Genomic DNA, 22316 nt, shown 5'->3' with positions numbered 1-22316 from the left:
AGGGTGCATCTAGATCAGCAGAGCACACAATGGGAAGTATGGAAAACAGACTGGGAAGAGACAGGCACATTGTTGCCTGCACTGTGAAATGCCAGATGCATAGACTGTCCAGATCATGGTGGTTCCATCTATCCACACAGCCTACTGGATGCCAGCTTAGGCTGATCCATCAGTTCTGGACTGTGGGGATTGGGAACACTCAGCAGTCCAGATGCTCCATTACTAGCGGTTTATTATGCTAAAATTATCTAAGAGTTAAATTTAGGAATAAAATTAAAAAGGGTCTCATTTGCTTATCTTGGCCCATAGATTGAACAAGATTGTTCTAGTGTGGTTTGTACCCGAGGCTGCTTTCCAACTTAATTAAGCCTGTATTGAAGCTTGTGAGCCTGTGTGCAATCTTACACTATATGAAATCTGTAGCTTTTCTATCTGTGTTGTAGCATGGGATTTCTACAGCAAGTTCTTTCATTCGCTTCATTAATTTGGAGAGTGGGCAGATGTTAGGGGAAGCAGCTGAGCATGTTCTGTTGGCAAAATGTGCAATGATAATATCCTGGGGCGAATGCAAATATGATGCATCAGGCTTCCAACTGTCCTGTTCACTTGGAAGGCGGGCTTCTGGGAATGGAATGTTAAAAAACAAAACACCACCAGGATGCAGCATATTTGAGATGTAATATTTATTAACATCTAACTAAATTGGTTATGGGGATAACATACAGAATATTTTACATAGTACTATGAGGCAGAACTTTTACAGCAAGTACATTGTATAAAAAGAAAACCAGAGAAAACTGGAAGACAAGAATATTGCAACAGTGAAAACAACCATCCTATAATGATACAGTCTATCAGTAGGTTCAAGTCAGTACTTCCCAATACAAATGAGATTTTCATTTGAACAATGAAATATTTGTAGCAGATTAAGCATTCATGTGTAACAGAATCTGTTCTGAAGTAGAAATCAAAAGCCAAAATGTAAAAGGATCAACCTGATTCTGAAAGGATAACAATTCCACCCAAGTCCTCCAGAATCACTCGGAGCTGAGAGAGCCCAGGGTTTCCCACAAGGAGTCTTGACAAGATGGTGTGAATTTTCCCCCAAAATAAGATTAAGAAATTTGCAAAATGTTATTAATATGGCAACTATATGTGGAAAAGGGAGGAGCACAACGGTAGCTTTATTGCTCTTAGAATTAGGTGAAAATGTTCCTCTAAGCAAAAAAGAAAAAAGATACAGTAGTACAGATTGTGTTCTATGACAAACAGAAAGCTAGCTTACATGTGCCTTTGTTCTTCATTTTAAAAAAAGGCCTTAAATATAGAAGGAGATTCTCCATCCCGTGTCCTTCACAGCATCCTACTACAGGTTTAGAAAATACAAGAAACGCAATCAAAATGTTGTCCAGACTGAAACAACTTTGACTGTTCTGTATATTTATGTAACACAGGCTAACAGTGAACCCAAAAAAAGTTGTAAACAAAGAGAAAAAGCAGGGAACTTCTTCCAATCCAATACAGCAAATCTGCACCAGCCCAAACTGGAGGTGATACAGTACTGTATGTATTTATATACACCATACAACAAACACGTCAAAATGATGATGTTAATGGGATGACATGGACATGTAACCATTTAGTTTTTTTAAAAAGAAAGAGATTGGACACACTATTACACACCACCTGATTGCAGCATGGACAGTGAATAGACTCAGGACCAAATTAGCAATGGTATGGCCATATCCTGGAGCTAGTATGCCCTATTTTACAGAGGGCAATCCTTTCTTTGAAGGGCTGCCTGGTTCAAGTCTGGCTGAAAGATTAAGAACCATAAGAAGGGAGAGCAGAGAGGACCTTGTCGCTGCCCATCAAGAAATAGCACCTGGACAACTCGAATGAGCAGGCACACAACTAACCTGGTCACAGTCTTCACTATGATAAGATGTACTGAATTGCTATTTAAATCTCTGCACGTATTTCTAAATCTGTATCCTTTTTCATCTATGTTTTGGTGATGCTTTCCCTCTTTTTTTGACAATGCATAAGTGGCCACTGTGCCCAGAGCACGCAAGCAGTAATTCTGGCCCTGTATCATTACCTCAACTTGTCCTGCCCCAGGAAACTTTTTACAGATAAAGCTTTTCTGGATGTAACTTCATAGTTTGTACATATCAGCTCTTCCCTTGGCCTTGCTATGAAGATCTAGATATATGTTTAATTGATAGAAACTAAGGGTCAGTTGTCTAATGCTTTACATCACTGGTTTGGTGCTTAGTTTCTGTTCCTCTGGTATCAATGCTGCAAATCAGGGTGGACTAGCTGAAATCAGCAAGGGAATAGACCAGCCTTTCCCAACCAGTGTGCCTCCAGATGTTGTTGGACCACAATTCCCATCTTTCCTGGCAATGCTGGCTGAGGCTGATGGGAGTTGTAGTCAAACAACATCTGGAGGCACACTGGTTGGGAAAGGCTGGAATAGACAGTCCCTGCACAGTGCTGGAATGCAGCTGTCAGGTACCTGACATAAACCTTCCACTTGAAAGTAGGGATGAGGGAGAAATTCAATTTCATTCGCATTTAAAGGTGAACCTCCCTAATCTGCACTTTCCAAAATAAGACAAAAGCCACAACACAGACCTCCTTTGAAACCCACACTTTTCCAGATTTTGCAATGCAGTTCTCCAGCCAAGTGATTACAGAAATTCATTTACTATGGTAGAGTGAAAAATGTGTGTATTAGTGAAAATAACATTCAAAAATGCATTACAGTAGGAAGAATTGGTTTGCAGAAATATGTTTATTGGGCAAAATTGCATACAAACGTGTGAATATTAGGAGAAATGGGCACTAAAATGCTGATGAATTTTCATGAGGACTTTTTTTAAAAAAATCTCCAACCGATGTGGAAATGTGAAGAACTAAATGTAAGACTGGAAAGATGAGAAATTGAGAGAAACCAAAATTGAGAGATTTGCTGATCCCTCACATAGTGAGTTGGTATGAATATGCAGGTCAATTTCCCAAAATATGGGAAGGACAGGTGGACAGTAATTCAGAATTACTGTGATGGTGCTAAGGATTGATATGTTTACCTGCTACTTCTTGCTCTAGTCATGTGAACTGATACTCATGTTACCAAGTGCCCATGCTCGGGGGAATAATCAGGTTTGAAATATTTAAAAAGTCACAAAAATGTTTGAACAAATCCTTAATTTCAAACCAGAACATTAATGGGCTCTGCCCTCCCTGGAAAAAACAGAAAAAAACTATGGGTTTTGCAGAGGACTGAATGATATGAGTGATGTTTTAAAGTAGAGTCTTGTTTTCATATAATAAGGGTTAGTTGAAATGATGCTATAATATAGTGGGCCATAGCATGTGTGATACAATGTGTGTGATGGACAGGCCATATTATCATTTCATCATGCACCCAGCTCCCCATTCTGTGAATGCGAAATCAGGGAAACAATGAAATTAACCTGGTGACACATGTGGTGTATAGGTCTTGAAAAAACAAATGCTGAAGCTCACAGACCAGTGTTCCTTTTGAATAAGATATTAGATTTCTATCCCAGCATCAACTGATTAATGCATGCATTATGGTAAGCTTCTGGCTCATGAACAATGAATGTACTCTTCTCTTTAAAAGCTACATTAAATATTAAAAAACCCTGCACTTCAACTGTACAAAGCAGTAAAAGACAAAAGGAAATGAGAGTTTCCTAGTATAGCAGCTAAGCATCCAAATCAGTGGTTTCCAAAAATACAAGGCAAAATTAAATATTCATTCTTAATGGATTGTAAGGATGGAAATGATTTATACCTGAGAGGATAAATAAACAAAGTGATTGTAAATGAAAAGGGCAAACCTGTCCAAGAATGGAAAACGTTTTGAATAAATTTTGCTTGAAAAATCAAATTACATAAAACTACAAAGACATCAACTGGGAATTATACTAAATTATTTAGAAGGACTAGTCTCAAAGAAAACTACAAGAAGTCACAGGAAATTTGACAATTAGTGCAAAAAATATAATTGAGATTCTCAGAGTGGCTAACTTAAAAAATAGGATATTTCTTTGAAATATCTAGATGTGGATACAAGAGAATGGGGAGCAAAAAACGAAACTAGAATTGTCTTGATAATGGGTACAAAGTGATACAGTTGTTTTATCCATAAGCAAAACCAGATGATGTACTATTTCTGACCTTTGCCAATGTAGGGGCGCCAGTTCAGATTGGGACTCTAGTGTAGGAGTGGGGGGGGGCTGCTCCCACTGTAGTACCAACTTGGAACCCCCACCATGCAATATGCATAGCAAAATGAGTTCCCAATCAGGTGAATGAGATTTTTTCCCCATGCATGTTGCTGGCAATGCCCTCCAAAATCCTAATCAGGATCATAGCAGGGGACAAAGGGTGAAGGCTTTGCATTTTCCATGCTGGGGTTCCAGTTCAGATCAGGCACCCCATACTGCCAATTTGTGTAAAAAAAACATACACTCAAGGGCACAGATATGGAGCCAACACATTGTCTAGTTTGGCCCCGAAAGTTTCACAAGGCAGCATGCAACTGTTGTGCTGAATAATAGATGCAATATTATTGTGATGTATGATCTTAAATGACGTCAGAGAAGATTTCCCTCCCACTTAGAGATGCTGTTTTGCTAACATGTATGTAGAATATTTATTTGGCCAAGCATTTTAAAATTTTCCTTTGAAACTGCATGGGCATGTATAAATGGGAGAGTCCAAAAAGTTAACTTTTTTATATTTCACCACTCAATATGCATCTGTAGAACAAACTGGTTAACTATGCTAGCTTTAGATTTAGCTCATTGTTGTATTTTGGACTATGGTGTGCATGTGCTATTGATGTGAGAGTCTAACCATGCTAGCTGTGATCTAGTTGTGTGCTACAGGACACATAAACATCCCATTCCTATTCAGTTACTAGGAGGAACAGCTCCAAACATGGGTCATGAGATGCTCATATGGAGCTGCTCCTTTTGTAGAAGTGATTTGGAGCAGCTCACACATGGAAGAGCTCCATGTGCATATTCAAATTAATGGATTTTACTTCTATTTGGAGCACTTGGATGCAAGACATGTACCAAGAAGAAAGAATGCTTTACTAATTTACAGAAGGTATCATTTAACACTGTTAACCAGCAACACTCTCTTCTCACTTTGTAGGAAATGGACCTGAGAGCTTATTGAAGTCTGTATTCCAGACCACAATTTTTTGAGCACACGCTTCCTGTTAAGCATGATATTATACTAAAACTGTGATTTAACAAAAGAAAGAAGACTGCTACCTCCATTCCAAAGTGGAATATTGGAAGTGCATATTGTTTACTTAGGATTCCTTCTTCAGCATGCTAAATATGCTTATGAAGATATTAGAATACATACACAGGATATTGGAAAAACCATTTGAGCACAAGACAGATATTTACATTAAAACACTAAACAGGTAAAGGAAGATCATATATTCCATACATTTTATCTAAGGCAGATGGTCTTTTTTTTAAAATACAAGATACTAAATGCGCTGCTCAGAAGAGGTAGAAAATACCAAAATCTTATTTCAGAAAACACCTGTTTCTAAACACAATTAGCTACTTAAAAAGTAGCTGTTTCTAAACACAATTAGGTACTTAAAAAGGAGGGCATTGTTTTTTTAATTGTCCAGCAGGATCTTCTTATTAAAACCAAATCAGAAGAGTGAAACAAAGAGGAATCCCTGCTCGGTAAAGATTTTGTAAGGTTAAAGTCAAACCACATTTCTTTTCATTTGGTCATTTTATCCCCCTGCTAGGTTTAGGGGTACCATTGTGTTACATTTGACCAAACAGAACTACCTAGGTAAAGTTAGTTGCTTGCTCCAAAAGTTTAATCTATACAGCATTATCGATATACATAAATGGTACAAATCTGGGACACATTCTACTTGGAACTTCCACTGTGCAAGCCCTGCTGAAGTCTGCAATGGTTTAATTTCCATAAATTTCAACAAGGCATAAGAGAAGTTCCTAGGTGACTGTGCCCTTTTTTTTGTAAGGCAGTAGAACCATCAAAACTACTACCACTTAGTACTATTTTCTTAGAATAGTTTACCTAATGGAGTAAAAATATCAAGTTGCTAACAGAGCAACCCAAATTCTTTGCAGGCAGCAGCAGTAGGGCTGAACAGAGTGGTGGAGACACCGTTTTGCATCTAGAGCCCTGCTGTTTGTGTCAGCCAAGGCAGAAGGGGGGGGGAGAGGAAAATTCTGTTTTCTTGCTGTACCAGTTCCAGGCTGGTGCAGTGAACAGACCTGGATTGGGCCCATTTTCATAATTTACTCATAGCTGGACTGATTGAGGATCCAAGGGTTCCTTGGCTGATCCAACTCTGCCCCTGTTTTGGTGGTATATGCTGGCTATTGCTGGCAGGGTTACAACAGGTGGTAGCTTCTGCTCATCCATAGTTATAGGCAGGTGCAGCTGGGAGCTCCATGATGACAGAGCCTGGTACAGTCAGGCAGAACTGGGTGGAGGGACCTCCTCCAGCACAGCAGATGGATGGTTTGGATTGCTGTGCCCATCTCAACAAACAAACACCTCAAAAAGGTCCAGCACCATCAGTAACTGAGGTGGAATCTTAAGCAAGAGATATAATAAATACACTCACTCCAGCTTTGGTAGCTTACTGACATTTGGGGGGGATCAGCTGCATCCATTCAGTTTCCGTAGCGCAGCTGAAGGCTGCTGGCCAACACTGTTCATCACACAACTCAATAAGGCATTAAATTTGAACTTGCATTATCCTTTGGAAAAATAGTGTTAAAGCTTCTCCCCCACTTTCAGAGATAACATTCAACAATTGTTTATGTAAAGAAGAGTTTTTGTACATTCAAATAAATCATGTTTACTATCAAAATAGCAAAAGACAAACAGAACAAAGTAAATGTGTGTGTCAAAAATCTACAAGCAGGAGTCTAGAAGATCATGGTGATATGCAGCATTTCTTTCCTTATAAATTATAATCAGACAAACAGCAGCAGAAATGTCCTCTTCTTATTTCCTTTTTTCACCACAGGACAGGATTATCCAGCTTGGAAAACCCAGGGTTTTTTCTAAGTTCTAGATAGGTTCCATTGCTGACCCAGTAGTCATCTGCAGATTTTCTGTCAAACAATGAACAGAGCATCTTTATCCTCCTATGAACATGGGTGCCTTATGCCACACATATTCTCTCTCCAGCACCACTTTAACCTCACAACCACCCAGTGAGGGGGACTAGAAACTGGCTCAGTGTCACCTAATGAGCTTCATGGCTGAGTGAGGACTTGAACTGGTGTTTCCCTGGTCCTAGTCTGACACTCCACACATTCAGCAGTGTCCTTGGCTACTGATGGATAATTGTGTTTCTGTTGGCAATGCCTGCAGTCCTGGTAGATAGCCAGTGTGAGAGGCTTTCCTACCTTGCTAGGTTTTCTCCCGACTGCTGCAGGGTTAGGGAGCAAGCTACCACTCTTCTTTTCCTTGCTAACCAGTTACACCATAATGGCAGAAAAAGTAGTTATGGAATATCTGACAATATATCAGACAATAACAGCTGGCCATTTGACTGATCAAAAACAACAATGTTTGACTTGACCAGGGTGATGACCCTACTTGAAGACTGAGTCCATAAATAAACTGTAAGGCCCTATAGATCTCTCAACACAAAAGTTATGAACTTCTTCTATTGGTTCAATCCCACTAGTACATGGGCTACTGCACTGTGGAGTAATTGGAGTTTTCCAAACTGTCTTCAAAAGATAGCCACACACAAAGCACGTTATAATAGTCTGGGCCGGAGGTTAAAACACGTATCATAGTGGTTAGACACCATTTCTAGAAGTAGCGGCAGTTGGCAAATCAATCTAAGTCGATAAAACTGCATCCTTGGGTACAGCTGCCACCTGAGATTCCAGAAACATCTCCAAGATGAGCATCAGTTCCTTAGGAGGAGGACTGCAACCCTATGCAGAACAACAAAACCCTTAACTCCCAGATCAATTTGACCCCCATGTTGCACACTCCTGCCATGTCTGCTTTAAGTTTATTAATCTCACTGAATCCCACTTTATCTCCAAAATCCATTTAAGACACACAAAGCCTCACCTGGGATACCAAAATTGGGCATAGAACTGTGTATCATCAGTATGCTGATGATACTTCATCCCAATTCCCTGAACAGCTTCTCCCAGAGGTTCCATGTAGATATTGGAAGAGCACAGGGGAATAAGACTGAACCTTGAGGCACACCACAGAATAAATCTCATGAGGTGGTTCAGCAATCCCTTATTATCACCTTGTGACAACTGTAAATGGAACCATTCTAACACAGTATCCCCAGCTCTCAAACTAGCTAGGCAAATCAGAAAAATACCATTATCTATGGAGTGATGGGGAACCTGGGGCCCTCCAGATGTGGTTGGACTACACTCTAATCATCTGTCACCATTGGCCATGCCAGCTAGGGCTGATAGCAGTTGGAGTCCAACCACATCTGGAGGCCCCCAGGTTCCCTACCCCTGGCCTTTGGTGTTGAAAGCAGCTGTGATTGTAAGTGTGAGAAAAGGATTAAAATACTTAGGGCTACTTCCATGTTATTTTTATTTCATAGCACAGTACATGGGTGGGAAAACATCAAATCAAAATGAAAAATTCCGATAGATCTTGCAGGAAAGACCAGTGAGCAGGATCTAGATCTAGCTTCCAATATGCTACTGAAGGATTTTTCCTGCAAAAACATTGGATTTCCCTTTTATTTCTTGGCTCATTGCTTCTCCCAGCATGTCTCTGAATACACTTCTAGCCACCCCAGCACAAGAAAACAATGTATTTGGTTTTCCTAACCCATTGTTCTAACCAAAAGACATAAATAAAATAATTATATTTAGCAATTAGCCAACTATTGTGATTAATGAACTAAGCAGCAGGACTTTGCAGATTACTTTCTGTCACTTATCCAGCATGTTAAATGACAACAACATTCCAGCATAGTAATCTGTCATGTTGTAAAATACCTGAAAAATCTAGCCTGATGTTCCAGGCTGTTTTCTTCTAGAACTTTTCGCCGCTCTCTCTGTAGCTGCTCAATCCTCTGTTTTTGTATTTCTGCACCTTCAATATTCCCTTCCTCGAGAAGCCTGCCATAAAGCAATTATAAAAGAGGAAAGCATTGCTGACACATTTTATTTTGTGGCTCCCTCTGTTTAGTATCTACAAGCCTTGTTAAAGTTGCTAGAGTTTTTACCAGCAACCAGGCCCAGTCCTATTTCTACCACTGGCTACAGACTGAGGAAGAACATTTGTTAGGGAACATAACTAGTGAAGTGATACCAGAACTCAACAGAAAAAGGTGTGTGGGGGATCCTGACCTTTTCAGAGGCAGGTAACAATCTCTACTCCCCCTTTTTCCTCCCCCCAAACCAGTGACCAGTACAACTGATTTTCCTTGATGATGAGCACAATACCCGCATGGTGACCTCCTGCCCCTGAACGTACAAGATAATAAATGTTGCCTCAGTCTGCATTCAGATATATGAACCATAGTTTTTGTAAAAAAAATTACCTTTGGTCTGGTCTAAATCGGGTATCAGTAGATGGTAAGAGAGGCCTGGTAAGTGGGTCCAGTTCATTTAATTCTAATGCAAACTGTGTGAAACCATACCATTGCTCATAATCTTTAGGCATTGGATCTGCAAATAAAAAGAGACATTTATTTTCTCCAGCCCAACTCTATACATTTCTTTAATTGCATGACTTAAGTGCAATTATTGCATACATTATTTCTGCAGTGATACCCTAGTTTTAAAACTTCCTCACTAAGGAAATTAGCGCCAGTGAAACTGCTTGTTGTAATTTAGGCATTAAGAAAAGACTAACCTATTTTTACAAGTTTTAAAAATTAGTAACAATGGCTTTTATGCATTGTGTTTTTTCTGGTTTTACTCTATGCTGTTATTTTACTCATTTTTTCCCTTTTGGGGAATCATTACAAATTTCTCCCTTACAAGATTCCATTCACAGAACGTAATACTGTAAATAACTATAGAAGAATGTGCTGAAACTAAAAGTGCCCAGATTAGGCAAAAAATTAATAGAAGAGCATTTGTAGGGAGTGGAAGAGCTTCATGTGTGTATAAAACTAAAATAGTTGATTTGTTACTAACTTGCTCGCCAGATGCACTTTGGTGAAGATGGTGTTCCACAGTATATATTCTCATGCCATTTTCCAAAAAGCTGGTGTATTACTTTTCCATTTTTGTCCAAAACATTGCCTTCAATCTCATGTACATTGTGATTCCAGTATTTTGTCTGGAGATAAAATTAGCAAAGCCAAAATCACTTTAAAATATTGGGGGGGGGGAAAAGTGAATTGGTTTGCTATTTTAGATATGTCAAGAAATTGCTATGTAGACTTGCGATCTCAGGATACTATTCAATATCCTGACTGCCCAGGAAATTCTGGCGACTTTTAAAAAAATTAAATACCATAGGCTCTCAGAGCATCCAATATAATACCTTTACAAAAGTAAGTTTGCAGTGACAGCTGTGGTCATTCAGATTCTGTATTATGATCTCTCCATAGTGCTCTATCCATCGCTGTCCACTTAAGATATTATGAATGCAAGATGTCACCTTATTCCATTCATAATGGTCCATAAAGCTAGAAGAAAATAGTGAACCATGAACTCATGTTGTAATAAAAAACTAGTTAATAAAGTGAAGAGTTTTTCTTAAAATATCCCATTTTGATTCTCTTCAAGACAAGCACAGACACTGTTACTTTGGGACAACAAAATAAGAAATGAATTAACATTCTTGAGAAATATTGATATCAACACGGGGGTAAAAAGCACTGCTAGTTTAGGACCAGGTACAAGGACCCTCCTGTTTGCTCAAGTTCCACAAAGCTGGCAAATGGTGCAGGTGGAAGCACTGTGTGTTGCCCACAACAGTTTGTTAGGTTTCAAAATGTGACTATGGGCCCCAAAAGGTTGGCAACCTCACATCTAACCACTATACCATACTGTCATATTCATAACGAAAGGAATAGGCACTGCACATAACATTCACCAGGTGGCTCCCCTCTACAAATATTAGAGTACTGGAAGAAATTTCCCTTCAAAATTGAGCTAGATGTGCACCACCTGATTTTGTCTGTATCTGCTGCCATAAGCTTTAATAACTTTTGAACCACTGCTCAGAACTTCACAAAACAAATGAAGAATTGCCTTCCTCAATAAACTTGAATAAAATGCATCAATAGTTTTAATCAAAACTGGAAAGAAATATACGATATGCCTGCTCAAAAACTGGAGAAAAAAAGACAGATGTGTTGATTTTTAGCTATTTTAAACTTGATGTACCTATGGCAATTTTTATCAGATTGGTTTGAAATCTGGCACATTTGCAAACCACACAAGGTTGATCATGTTGTGGCAGCAAACAACAAGTGACAAAACAATAAAAACACATTTAAAATGATTCCAATACAGATGCAGGCTCTCCTTTGACACCATCTGAGTTGTTGTATGTGATCTACAATTTGACCCAGTTTCATCATGAATACTATTACAGAACTTACGCAGGCAAAATTACATGCGTTGTACCAACCGGCACAATTTCCATGGATTTTCCCCAGAATTTGTTTTTCCATCTGATATCTGAAATAAAATAAAATAAAATAAAACTTCAATAAAAAATTAAGTACATTCTTACCACCCACAGGTATCTTAACACCCACACAACACAAACTGTCTGTAATACCATAAGCCTGAGACCTTCATCAACAGATGTAAATAGACAAATGTATCAAACAGTGGCTGTGTTCAAATGGCATACTAAACTATGGCTTAGCGGGATATGAATAAGCCACAGTAAACGGAGCTCACGGGCTCCCCTTCTTCCTCCTAACTATGAGGATGACTTTGGAAGCTTTTGCTTTCACTTTTAGTTAACCATAGCTTGGTGTGTCATCTGAATCTGGAACTGTGATTGAGAATAACAATGGTTAGTTTAAACAAGAAGCTTCAGAAACTATGGCCTGAAGTTGGCTTGTTTGAAATGAGTCATGATCAAAGCTAGCCACAGTTTGTCTGTTCAGAAAACCTTGCTTGTTCCTTCCAGTAGGAAGTGTCATCCCTATTGGGAATGTCATCCATTATCCTCAGGTAAACCACAGTTAACCAACATGTGAACAAGTCACACTGAAGGAGGATACAGGAGTGCATGAGCCTGAAACATGCTATGGCCCATTCACTTTGCATAAAACTACAGTTTAATGTGATGTTTCAGCATGGCCAGAATGTCCTTGCATGCTCCTTTACAGATTTGCAATCAGATGCAATCTGTAGTAATATCTCCATCACCCATCACCTGAGGGAGAATGAAGGTTTCCAAAAGGGTTATGTAGAAGACAATTATCCTTGCATTCACTTTCCTTGAATGCAATCCACTAACTCTATTCTGCACAAAATGTGTGTAGCAGTTGAACAGTGTTCAATTCAAAAGTTTGGAGAAAAAGACATAGATTCATTTTGCTATGGCTTCAAACAATGTTAGCTAATTGTACATTCTTATAGTGTGTGTACATATGTGTTTAAGGACACACGCAATTATAGATGCTAATCTTGTAGAGTAATATTGATATCACAAACCATTTCTGTCCAGTCTCAAATCTATGGTAGCAAGATTCTATCGATCAAATTCTTAAAATAGCCTTTCCCTCCAAACTGGATACATCACGCTTCTACAACTACAGATGCTTCACTAAATTCTAAAGTTTGAGATTGCCTAGAACAGCCTTCGCAAACTTGGTGCCCTGCAGATGTTCTGGGTTACAAGTCCTGTGTTGGCTGGGGCTGATGGGAGTTGTAATCCAGAACATCTGCAGGAGTGGTGAAAGCTGGCCTAGGTTAGCCAAGATTGAAGATACATGCTTATTATGCAAATGTCCATCTTTCCCCATAATGCTAAAAAAAGGATACTTGGTCATAGCAAACACAATATCTGAAGTTACACTAACACCTGCCTCCTATGAGCTTGTAGATTTCTTTCATTTTCAAGTATAAACCATTGTACTAAAGGATAAGCTAAAGAGTTACCTTGCCAAAACACAAAGTTATCGGATTCGGCATGACATGCAGATATCGGTGGGTGATGACTGACCTAAGAGGAATCAAAAATGTACAATTATAATTACAAGTTTGTTTTCAATTGCTTATATTTCTCTCTCATACATTTTTCAAATGGTTTCAGTTTCTTTTTAGTGTAGCACTGACCACAAGAGGGAGCTTGTAAAATCAAAAACAGTGTTGGATAAAATGAAATATAAAGGCAATTTAAAAAAAACCAGGAGGAATTGTAAACCTATTAATGTTAATTTGTATTTTGTTCTGAATTGATTGGGCTGTAATTTTTTTAAAAAATAAGTCATCTAGAAACAAAAGACCAAAAATAACATCAATAGAACAGCCATATAATAGAGGAACTGATTTTTTTCAACAATGCTGTCCCCAAACTCAATTAACCTCTAGGGAGTTGAATTTGGAACAGGGAAGGTGGGGATGTAGGGGAGTATAACACAAGGACACCTTAACGCATCTAGGCTAAAGTATTTCCTTGGTGTCACATTTAAAGCACATGGCTTCCCCCAAAGAATCCTGGGAACTGTAGTTTAAACCTCACAGAGCTACAATTCCCAGCACCCTTAACAAGCTACAGTTCCCAGGATTCTTTGGGGGAAGCCATGTACCTTAAACGATTGGTGTGGATAGAGAAGGTCTTGAAACAGCTAATATTACAAAGAAAAAAATGTGAAGATAAATATAATTCAAGCTGTGGGGAAACACAAATAACAGAAAAGAACAGCTAAACATCAGCTTGGTTTCTAGTTAGAGCTATTGTAGGGGAGTGTTATTTAGCACAAAAGAAGCCACAGGCTTGAGAAAAAGTGAAGTATTTCCTGTCGAGTAAGAATGTGCTTCTTTGAGGCTCATTTCTGTCTTACTTAAATTAAATGAGTTTATTGTTCTAGAAATCAGATTTCTGGCTCCTGACTGAACTACTACTCTGTTTTCCTTGACATTTGTCTAGTGAATTCCCTCGTGGACGTCCATTAACTCCATCACAGTCTGCAGTCTGATGTGTTCTTTATACTCCATACCACTATTAGAAATGCAAGTAAGTACCTCAGCATATATTTCCAACCCTTTCTTCCATGGAGCACTCTCCCCCTCTTTTTTCTGGTAATGAACCGATAAGGCTATTCTTTTTAACATCCCCAAAAGCATCCACACAGGACATAAACAGGAATGGCGTTCAGCACTGTATGCTGAAATATAGTTGTCACATCACTTCTCATGGTGCAACCAAGGATCAAAACTTCAAGTAATACTATTGTGACCTGGTGTTACTATGCTATGTTACTCAGCAAGTCTAGTTAGTTCTCAGTTTAGTGTTACTTGTATACTAGCATGTATCTGGCAAGCTTTACTGATGAGTATTCAATTATAACTGGGCATGTTACTGACATTACACATTTCAGTGAAGACCATCGATTACATTTAATAAAACTATAAGCAACCCACTTGCACTTCAAAGAAATATGAATATGGCAAAGCCATTTAAAATCAGTATCAAACCTAAGTTCGATCACATCTGTGTTTTTAATGTCTTTTTTATTATTCATCCTTTTTGAGCTGAAGCATACCCATAGTAATTAGACCTTCATAAACTTTTAGAGCTAACAGAAGTAAGCCAAACATAATGGCTAAACATTTTTAGGGTATATGTTGAATAAAATATGAGGGTTTTAGAGACATTTGTAGGCACGCAAAACACATGCTCTCCCACTGAGCTACAGTCCTTCTTGGAGATTGTAGAACTGTGCCCCAAAAGTTGTGCAAAGTTACCCTTTTAACTTTTTTTGCTCTGTTTTATTTGGATGCTGCTTTTATAGAGCTGCTGCTTTTAGCCTGTTTTAAAGCATTTTTAATATTTTATTGTAAGCTGCCTGGATAATGCATTTGAAAGGTTGGTATATGTTTAAGGAAGAGGAGAGAAGAAGAAACAGGTTGGATGAAGTAAGAGCTGGAAGCTGGAGCTGGAGCCAGGCAGGAGATGTTGTGGCTCGGGGAAGAAGAAGCCTGGAGCTGAAATCACTGGCTGGACTTGAGGAGATCTGTGGGGGGAAAGTGAGTGTCTCTAGAGGCAGCTTTTGAGAGAGCTCTGAAGCCAAGAGTCAGAAGGGTTGCTAAGTGTCTGATGTAGCAGAAATCACTGGACGTGAGTGAAGACTGCAGTGGAAGTCCTGGTAGAAGCCCAAGGGACTCCAGAGGGAAATGGTAATGGACCTGAGTGAAGCCTGCAAGTATAGTCCTCAGAGCCTAGCTTGAAGAGTGTTAACTGGGATGGAGTGGTTTACAGTAATTGGCTGCAGATGTGAATAAGGAGAGGAACTGAAATATCTCAGAGCAATCTTCTTAAAGAAACAGTAACCTTATAGTGTAACCATTCTGAGTTAAAAAAATAGTAACCATATAGTAATCATACAAGCTAACAACGCTATCTGTAGATATTAGTTATTTAAAATAAAATGTAATTTTCTTTGTTAAAGTGGAGTCTGTGGTATTTTATACCATCTTTGCCTATAGCTACTGGTGGGTACATTGAGGTATATAATCCACTTGACATTTAGATATATGGTGGCAGCAGTAAAAGGACTGAATAAATAAGTAAAACGCTCAAATAGAGAAAACAAAACACTAAGGTGCAAGACACCCCCTTCAAAATAAGTAAACAGTGTTGGAGGTGGGATGGTTCACCACAGCAGCCATACAATTTCCCATTCTTAATGCAAGCTGTGTAAAGCATGGAATGCTTGCATAATGGAAAAATAAAGTTGACAGAAGCAATCCAATATAAAATCAGCCAAGAGAGTCTCCTACCAAGTAATCACAATTAGCATTTTTGTCAACATTAACAACAATAGTAATACCTGTTCAGAAAAAAACTGGAAACCCTTATCTTCACGGACACATTCATAGGTTTCTCCAAGTACGGGATTAAATGGCTTACTTCCAGCTCTGTAGTAAGTGGATGCATAGGCAGATACAGCAAAAGCAGCCACATATACCTAAAAAGCAAACACCAAATTATGCTGGTCATAATTTCTCTGTGCACTTGGATGTTATTTTTTTTTAAAAGGGGGGGTTGATCTTACACTGACATCAGACATTATTTCTCTCTACTTTGCAATTTTTAAATTTGTATCTATGTCTCCTGCAAGCTGGAGCATTATCTTGAGCATTGGAACATGATTCAGTATTTGCACAGTGGCACTAAAGTGACAATAAGGAAGGTACAAGATCCTGAAGAGAGGTAAACTGCCTTTTAAAAAAAGGGTTTTGACCAAAATTCCACAGCAGAAAAATAAAATTACTAATGAATTTTAATATGATTTCATTAAATATGCCTCTCAGACCAATTAATAGAAATAGTGGGGATGGACTCTCATTACAAACCATGCCAGTGTGAAACTTTCTGGATTGCAGCCAGAATGTTTGCTTCATGCACATAATGAAAAGGGGTGCTAAAAATGTTGATTGTGCTTTACATGGAGATCTGAGCATAATGCAGTCATACCACCACCAAATAGCTTAGAAAGGGCAAATATGAAGGAAAAGGAGGAAACTGTTTTCTTTTCTCAGAGCCATTAATCTTGGAATAAGCATAACCCAGAAAAAGAAAAATGTGGATGTCAATACAGATGGGACTTGAGAAGCGTGAACACATTTCACACACTTACATGACAATTAAAATTAAACAGCAGTAGTGATGGGGACCAAAGCATATAAGGAGGGAGTTAAAAAAGCACACAAGGAGGGAGGTTAACTCTTTTCCTCAAGCTGCAGTCCCAATGAAAATTCCTTCTCCGTTCTGGAAAAAAGCAGCTGTTAAGCCCAGAAGACCCTATAGGTACCAATGACAACTCGCCTCCCAGGATGAATAGCAGCTTCCTGCAGGAGGGAAAGATTTTAATTGGGAATGCACCAAGGGGGAGCAAAAGGATTAATCACCACTGCTGTGTGCTAAGGCCCTGCCTAGGCCCTCTGCAGCTGCTATTTCAGTTCTTTAAAAAACAAACAAACAAACAATAGAGATGTGAAATGCACTCATGCATTGCAGATATTGTCTAGTTTGGCCCTGTGACATTGTCTTTTCAAGACTGTTGCTACATGCAATGGCTTCCTAATGAGTATTTATTATTCTTTTTAGTGAAAGAGATGGTCATGCTGCCCTTCACACATAATGTGTATTTTCTGACAAGGGGATTAATCTCTGTATCATAAAAAGGAATGCAGAAAAAATGAGGAAGGCTTCCAGCTACAGTACTAAATGCTAGTTATGCTTTAGGGAGGAAGGGGTCATCTATGTTTCCTTTGTAAAAGCTTCTCTCTGAATTAAAGATGCCTTTCAACTGACATGCTTACATCTCTCTCTCTCTCTCTCTCACACACACACACACACATGCAAGCAGGGTCATGCAGCAGACATATCTCTTGGACTGAATAGAATAATTGCTGCTACCTTTATTAGTGCACTATTAACCACCACCGCCCCCTTCATTGTTTTCAAATTCTTTAAGAGCTGTGGACAGGCAGTGTAGGTTCTATGAGAAGGAACAAATGCACAGCTTTTCCTTTCTTACTGCTTACTGGCTTTTCCAGGGGACCAAGAAGAGGAAAAGGGAATGAATGGGTACATACACACACATATTTTGTTTTAAACATGAAGAGAATTGACATGCTGAATGGACTGGAAGCCTAATGGTTAGAGTGTTGGACTAAGACTTGGGAGAACAGGGTTCAAATCCCCACGCAGCCACAACTGGGTGACCTTCGCCAGTCAGAACCTCTCAGCCTAACCTACCTTACAGGGTGGTTGTTGTTGAAAGTGGGGCAACAGCAACTCCTGTTTGGGTTCTTTTGTTTGCATTCCAAAGGGAAGATAAAGTCAGGGTCCTCCAGCTGGCTAAGCTTGCCTAGCTTTACCTGTGCTTCTCTACCTAACTTCCTTCCACTGTAAACTGATATGCTTATGGAAGCTTATCTCCACCTCCTTCGTCTTTTTCTTCAACTGTCTGAAGAGACAGGAGACATCTTTGTCTTTGCTCTCTCTCCTGAGCCATTAGGGCAATACCCACATCTGGGCATTGTGCCTCCAACTTAGTTAGTTAGTCAGAACTAGATATGCCTTTCCTATCTACTATGTATTTCTATAAATAAAGTAGCTTTTCTTACTTTACTAAGTCTTAAGTCTCAGTGATCTAAATGCAACGTAAAAGCTTGCTACTTAGGTAAATACACACAGAGGCACACACGTAGCTCAGACCACTGAGGATCTCTGCATATACATATTTCGTAACAGTTGTGGGAATTAAATGAGGAGGGGGAGAACCATGTACGCCACCTTGAGCTCCTTGGAGAAAAGATGGGCTATAAATGCAATGAATGAATGAATGAAAATAATGGGCTCCTGTATAGAGGTTTTCCTTCATAAGGAAGGCTGTGATGACACCAGGGGCTCAGTCAGGACAGGACCTTGGGGCAGACATTCAGGGCCCCATGCAGCAACAACATAAACAAGAGAGCATATTGCCATCTAAAGAGGGAGCATGCACATAAGACCGTAAGTCCAGAGAGACTGCCCCTTAAGACCATTAAGTCCAAAGTCTAAATGATCTAAGTGCCCCACTGGCTGACATATCATCACATGCCAGTGTACATGTAAAAGAGAAATCACTTTGGTACTAGAATAGTCAAGGGACACAATTTCTTCTTACCATCCTCTCAAACAGGTTAGGCGTACATGCCGCCTTATCCAACAATTCACTGTACTCCAGTTCCTCACAGAGGTGCTGCAAAGTGTTCAGCGGTTCATTCAACTCAACTGGCATAGCCACCTTGGAGAGGTCTTTTCCTATGTTGTTCCGCAGAATGTTCCAAAGGCTGATGTTACCAGTGTTGGGACACGGAGCTGGTAGACATGTCCTCCGCTTGGAATGGCTTTCCATGCTGCCATCAGGGACACTGTCTAGAAGACAAGATGCCAGGGTTAAATTTGGCAACATCACTGCCACAGTGATGGTTAACATTCATGTTTTTGTATCAAAGTATAAACAGCTGTCCCCTCAAAACAGCCCTGAGAGGCAGGTTATGCCCAGACACAGTAGTTTGACGAAGGCCATCCAGCAAAGTTTCATAACTATGCAGGAATGTGAAAACCTGGGGTTATCCACTACTGAACCAGACTCCTTAGCCACTGCCCCATGTTAGTTCTCTACTCCACCCCTCACTTGCTTTCTTAAAAATGATTGCTCCCCATTCTAAACAAGTATTTAATGTTGCCACATTTGGAAAGATCATTCTGTGTATTCAGCTGCAAATTAGTTTTCAGATTCCAGCACCAACAATTCACAGCATGGGACTAACACAGCTAATTGCCAGCCCAAAACAATGGAGAAGAATCCCAAAGGTGCTGTGTACAGAATGACTGATCAGATAGTTAATGTTTTAAAAGCCTGCTGCATTTTTAAACAATGCTTTTATTCCAGGGTAAGCATATATTTTTGATAGCTCTGGGCCATTTTGTTCGTTCTGCCGCCTTCATCCAGAAAACATCAACAACCACCAGTACATCCAGGAGAGGGAAAATGAGATACCGTCTCAGCTAGAACACAGCCTGAAGAAAACATCTGGACCACATGCAACAAAAGCAGGTAACTGCTGCCAGGGCTGGCACCAGGCATGCCTGGGCCCTTGGCAGCATAGCCCAACCCCTCCATGCAGGTGGTGCAGGGCTAATAAACCCTCCCATGTGTCCCATGTATCTCTCTCATCCTTGTTAATGATGTGCACACTGTGCACGCATGCCTGCCAACAACCAAGATTATGGTGGGGGCGTCAGCCCCCTAGGGAAGCCTCCAGCACTATCTTGGTTGATGGCAGACATGCGCACAGTGTGCACATCATTCACAGGGAGGGGAGAGGTAGGTGGAGCATGCGTGTGGGCTTATTGAAGCCTGCACTGACTGTATGGGGGGGGTGCCTGGAAGCTTCCTGTCTGTGATCCATGGCATGGTCTGGAGGCAATGCTGCCATGGATCACAGAACAGGAGCACTACTCTCCCACCCTGAGGGGCCCCTCTGGACCGCAGGGGCCCTTGGCCAGGGCCCAACCTAGCCACCCCCTGGTGCCAGCCCTGACTGCTGCACACTTATTGGACTACAACCTTAGGGAACAACCCGTCCTCCACATAAGTGCTGCAGCCCACGTGTGGAGGAAATGGTAGAGGACTCAATGAAGCCATGTTTTGTCTCCTTCCATGTGCAAACTGCAGCACATCAGACCATTAACAGGACTGAGGGTCTGGGTACCCAGCCCTCCCTCTTGTCAAGTTGCAAGTTATACAACATCCAAAATGGGAACAGGAGGAAGACAACTACAGAATTCATTTGCTATTCCCTTCCCTCGGTGCATGGGCAGTTTCTCCCACATGAGAGATTTTTTCCTTAAAAAAAATCTTTATTCCGTTTCAGCCTAAGAAAAAATATGTGAAAAAGTAGATGTATGAATAAAAGAGGGGTTGGAAAAACATGAGCATAGAAAACAGAAAAAGGATAAGGAAAGGAAGCACAGCAATGATTGGCAAGAGATGTATTAGTGGATGAGCAACGTAACAATGCCGTATGTCACTACACAGGTTCGTACATAGTCCAAGATGCCATTTACAGTTTACAAATCTTTTTTAAGGGATGTCAAGCATTCCAAATGCTGGCATACCTGACTGGAACAGTTTGGATATTATTACAATCATTTATGTTCAAAATATAGCTTTGTCAGACTGTTGTGAAATTATCCTTTGAAATTTGTCCCCTAGCCATGTTAATTTTTCCAAAATTAATCTACATGGGGAGAGATCAGGTCACATTCACACCATGTATTGAAAGCACATTTATACCACTTTAACAGTCATGGCTTCCTCAAAAGCATCCTGGGAACAGTTGTTTATCCCTCACAGAGCTACAATTCTTAGCACCCTTAACAAATGACAGTTCACAAGATTCTTTTTTGGGGGGGGAGCGATGATAGTTAAAGTGTTATAAGAAACCTTTAAATGTATGGTGTAGATGTGACTTGCATGTGGTTTCACTGTTGCAAAATAATCCTTTAAAAGGAAATAGAACCTTAAATTTGTCTGCACCTTGATTTCAGCATTACAGATTTCTGGTACAGAACAACAACAAAAACCCTCCAGAACCAACTACAAAGAATTGCACATCTCCTACCGAGAGTTTGCCTTTCATTCTCTATGTCGTTACTTAGGTTGTCTTCAGAGATGTTATCGCTTACATCACTGGCGTATGAATCATCATCAGATACCTAAGGAGGAAGGAAATGTACTTTCATTCTGATTACAAAGAATGAAAAAAAAACAGCTTTTACATGCATAACACCATCACAGTATATGGGAAACTCAAAAAGGGGATTAAAAGGGGGCCATGAAGTTTGAAATGGATATTACAACACCAAAATGCTGTTGTAGCATCTGTTATGGACTCTGTCTACCCACACTGAGAGCAAGAAAAAGAAAGAGCCCAGTTATATCCTTGCATTACAAAAACCACAAATCCTTGTAACATTTGTCAGATTGACACAGGGCAAATAATAACATATGTTGCTTAAGGATTTTTTTTCCAAAATGTAACTTCTACAAGCAGCATTTTCTGCAGCCACCCCCTTACAGCTTTTTCCCTTTTCAAAATACTTTTTAAATCTAGCAGTGATAAACAATAGTGTAGGCTGAATGATACATGACATGTCACTTGCTGCACTGGGATGGCAATTAGCGTGCAAAGTCTGTAAAGGTCAAGCAGCTTTGAAACAAGTGACATGACACCAATGCTTCCAACACAAGTGCCCAGACCTCGTTTTCTGAAGAGCTGGCAGACAGCAGGACTTCCTGAGCATCAAAAAACTCTGTGAGAGAATCTGTTATAGAGAGTCGACTTTCGTTGGAGAGTTGGTGGACAAGACACCTGTTCTCTTCATCTGAATTTTCCTGTAAAAGAGAGATGGAAAAGAGCCTTCAACAAAAGTGTATTGTAAATATACAACAGATAAGAGGTTGCCTTACGTCTACACTGACTCTCCAGGATTTCAGTCAGGAAACTTTCCCAGCTCTGCCTGGAGATGCCAGGGATTGA

General features: G+C 39.9%; 1 protein-coding gene across 10 annotated transcripts in view; it reads right to left on the bottom strand.

Annotated features, from left to right (window-relative positions):
- Positions 1 to 709: 709 nt before the first annotated feature.
- OSBPL3 (oxysterol binding protein like 3) overlaps positions 710 to 22316 on the bottom strand; it is a 141737-nt gene continuing 120130 nt past the window's right edge. For all 10 annotated transcript variants that reach the window (XM_061585754.1, XM_061585756.1, XM_061585752.1 and 7 more), the window contains 11 exons: positions 22037 to 22171; positions 21399 to 21492; positions 18893 to 19143; positions 16046 to 16183; positions 13152 to 13215; positions 11633 to 11711; positions 10567 to 10711; positions 10215 to 10359; positions 9614 to 9740; positions 9066 to 9188; positions 710 to 7175 (listed from right to left, as the gene is read on the bottom strand). In XM_061585754.1, coding sequence (XP_061441738.1) covers positions 7079 to 7175; positions 9066 to 9188; positions 9614 to 9740; positions 10215 to 10359; positions 10567 to 10711; positions 11633 to 11711; positions 13152 to 13215; positions 16046 to 16183; positions 18893 to 19143; positions 21399 to 21492; positions 22037 to 22171 — 1398 coding nt within the window. In that variant the 3' untranslated portion in view covers positions 710 to 7078. The remainder of the gene's footprint in view (positions 7176 to 9065; positions 9189 to 9613; positions 9741 to 10214; positions 10360 to 10566; positions 10712 to 11632; positions 11712 to 13151; positions 13216 to 16045; positions 16184 to 18892; positions 19144 to 21398; positions 21493 to 22036; positions 22172 to 22316) is intronic.

The sequence above is a fragment of the Rhineura floridana genome, chromosome 10 (assembly GCF_030035675.1).
Source record: "Rhineura floridana isolate rRhiFlo1 chromosome 10, rRhiFlo1.hap2, whole genome shotgun sequence".
Classification (NCBI taxonomy): Eukaryota; Metazoa; Chordata; class Lepidosauria; order Squamata; family Rhineuridae; genus Rhineura; species Rhineura floridana.
The sequence above is the reverse complement of the archived record's forward strand: the minus strand, read 5'-3'. Positions and strand labels throughout refer to the sequence as shown.